Below are 3,359 nucleotides of genomic sequence, written 5' to 3' on the forward strand. Positions count from 1 at the left end.
ATATGCTTGAACGAGTGGTCTTTATGGTATTTTCTGTTTTGGGGTCCATGGTGGTAATAGTTCATGATGAAAAAAAAAAAAGAGAGAAACCACAAAAGCAGTTTTACTATAGGGATGTATAGTGGTTAAAAATATTAAAAGAAATAATAAAAAACTTAAAGGAAATCAGGCATTTCCATCAAAAAACTTTATGAGGATTCCATCAGACCAGTACTAACATGGACTGATAGTTCTTAGAGTAATAACCTGAGATCCCCAAAGACCTTCACTGATATATAATTGGAACAGAAGGAGAACCCAACCAAACAATCAAATGAAAACCTCTCATGCTACGGTTAACAAGTTTCTGGAAAATAGTTTGGAAATCCTTAAACCCCCCCAAAATCTAACAAATTGTCATTGCTGTAGCATCATTTTTTTACTTATGTCTTTTATATCTTTGCATCTGTATGACTACTGTGGACAAAATTATCTGTCCTTTATTGACTATTGATTTTTAGAGCAATAACAATGCTATCTAGTCTTGTCTTTGACTTTCTATGTGTGTGTTTTTTTTTTAAATAGAATGAGACAACGCTATGAACACGAACTAATACTTTGACACATTCTTCCAAGTCTCACAGGCAAATTACAGGAGACAAAAACATACTCAATGACAGATAGTGATTTGTTATTTTAAATGCTCACTAATTGGTAGAGAACACTGATATGTTACATACCTGTGACTAAATGTCTATGCTACTGGGCAAACAATTTCTTTTGAATCACTTTCCTTACTGCGCTTTTAACATCTTTGTTTCGAAAGCTATAGATCAAAGGATTTAACATGGGACTCACAAAAGTATAAAATACAGCTACAATTTTCCCCTGTTCTACAGATGCCTCGGAAGGGGGCCTTAGATGCATGCAGAACAGTGTCCCATAAAAGATAGTGACAGCGGTCAGATGGGACCCACAGGTGGAGAAGGCCTTGTGCCTCCCCTCTGCTGAGCGGATGCGCAGGATGGCTGAGAAGATGAAGATGTAGGAGATGAGGATGATGGTGAGAGAACAGGTGAGGTTGGCACCAGCCACCACGAACATGGCGGTCTCTTTGACGTAAGTGTCTGAGCAGGCCAGGACCATGAGAGGTGGGTCTGCACAGTAAAAGTGGTTGATTGCATTGGGTCCACAGAAGGAGAGGCGGAGCAGCAGGATGGTCTGTGCCAGACCATTTGCAAGCCCATAAATGTAATTAGCAGCAACGAGAGAGAGGCAGACACGTCGGGACATCTTGCTGCCATATGACAAGGGTTTGCAGATGGCCATGTAGCGGTCATAAGCCATCACTGCGAGCATGTAATAATCTGTGATCACCAGGGCAATGAAAAAGTGGAACTGTATAAAGCAACCAAGCAAGGAAATGGTTCTTCTCTTGGACAAGAGATTAACCAGCATCTGAGGAGTGACGTTGGTGGCGTAACAGAGATCTACAAAGGAGAGGTGACTGACGAAGAAGTACATCGGAGTGTGAAGTTTCGAGTCAGTTCTGATTAAGAAAATCATGCTCACGTTGCCGATTACCGTGATGAGGTAGACGACTAGGAACACCGCAAACAGGACAGGCTGCAGCTCCACCCGATCTGTCAGTCCCAGGAGAATAAACTCAGTCACTGCTGTGTAGTTTGTCCTTAGCATTGTGTTTGCTCAGCTTCAAACGAGGTCTAAAGTAAAGGAAATAAAAATGCATTTGTCTTCGGTCACTTTTCCATTACCCACATCATGTCGTCGGATAATTACTCCTCTTCTCTCCAACCTGTAAATGCACGTAACACAAGGAGATAGCATAGCAAGCATGAGATTGATGTTTTAAGTATCTAAAGTAATATAGAGATCCTTTGTGTATAGGCAGTCACATTTCCAAATCCTGTTTTGAAAGTCTTTTCATACTTGGAAAGCTTTTATTCTTTCCTGATTTAGTTTTCATAAATTGTTTACTTATACTTCCCTTAAACATTACTTTTCCTTGAAATTAGGATCCTTTGTTTCCTATTATACCTTTTTAATTATTTTTTTATTGAAGTATAGTCAGTTTACAGTGTGTTAATTTCTGGTGTACAGCATAGTGATCCCGTTACACATATATATTTATTTACATTCTTTTTTCGTATTGTTTTTCCCTATAGGCTATTACAAGGTATTGATTATAGTTCCCTGTGATATCAGTACACCTTTTGATGTGGTATCAAAGCATCAGTCACATGTTTTCACAGCTACGTGGACTCAAGGAGGTGGCACTGATAAATGACATGGATCCTTATAGAACTGGAATCTGTCTACCAGCCCTTCTAAACTAAAGATCATTTTCAAGACGATCCCTCACCCTAATATGCATGTCCATTTCCCCTGCTCTTGTCTATATCAAGTGGCCCGCATATCACCAAAGCTTAAGACTCAGCTCAGGATATCCGTGGCTTTGTAAAATATAGCCAATTATTGGGGGCACGAGTGTGTTCATGGGGCACAAAAGTAAATCCGTGATCTTTGTGTAAAAACAGATAAGCATGCCGCACATAAACAATGTGCCTGTGGCACTCAACACCACACGTATCAGTGACAGTAAATATTCAAGCAGGGAGAGGTTAGGGGAAAAATAAAATATTTAAAGACACCCTGGTTGGGGAGAAGACAATCATTAGAAGAATAGCAGAATTTAAATTAAGATATTATATAATTCATCAGAATATGTTTCAGGCCATAGTTTCATCTTTGTTCATTAAAATATTTATTTCTAGAGCATAAAATATATTTTAACAATGACTAATCCTACCTGTGAAAGAAGAGTGGTTCCCAAAGACAGCGTGGTTGGGAAGAACAGAGGAGTTTATAGCAGAACCATAGAGGGACCAGCTCCCCGTGGTGCAATTATTTCTAGCAGACAGTCGTTCAGATTATAAACAACCACCACTGTTTTATTCTTCTTAAATTATAACCTGATTGAGAACACAGTTTTTTTTTTTTTTTTTTGCCACTCCCCAATATCATCAAGAGATCAAATCTCCTGAAATTGAAACAATGGGATTCATTATTTATTTTAATTAATGCCTGAGTGCCTCGATAGTTGGAGACTTGACTTGGGGGAACTATTAAGTTCTCTTTCTTACAAAGGGTAGAATAGAGCATGGTGTGGGGAGTAAGTCTTGGAGTCTAGAAAACTGTTGGCGATCAATGAACTATCGTTGAACTGGAACTGGTTATTTCCTGATCCTGAGCATCGCTCTTCATTTTTTAATAGGCATTATAATGCACAGCATTGGAGACATTGTGGGTATTCAGATAACATAAACATGCTGGTGATTCTTCCTTTGTCAGCCTGTTGT

The 3,359-nt window shown here is 39.0% G+C and overlaps 1 protein-coding gene across 1 annotated transcript; it reads right to left on the minus strand.

Moving 5' to 3' along the window:
- Positions 1–738: 738 nt before the first annotated feature.
- LOC102505494 (olfactory receptor 1030-like) lies at positions 739–1,677 on the minus strand. The gene has a single exon (XM_032490445.1). It carries the CDS (start codon positions 1,675–1,677, stop codon positions 739–741), a length of 939 nt encoding a protein of 312 aa, XP_032346336.1.
- Between the last annotated feature and the right edge of the window lie 1,682 nt (positions 1,678–3,359).

This window comes from Camelus ferus, chromosome 10 (assembly GCF_009834535.1).
Source record: "Camelus ferus isolate YT-003-E chromosome 10, BCGSAC_Cfer_1.0, whole genome shotgun sequence".
NCBI lineage: Eukaryota > Metazoa > Chordata > Mammalia > Artiodactyla > Camelidae > Camelus > Camelus ferus.

Excerpts from the sequence above, each read along its gene's own strand:
- LOC102505494 (XM_032490445.1), bottom strand. The coding sequence starts at position 1,677 with ATGCTAAGGACAAACTACACAGCAGTGACTGAGTTTATTCTCCTGGGA.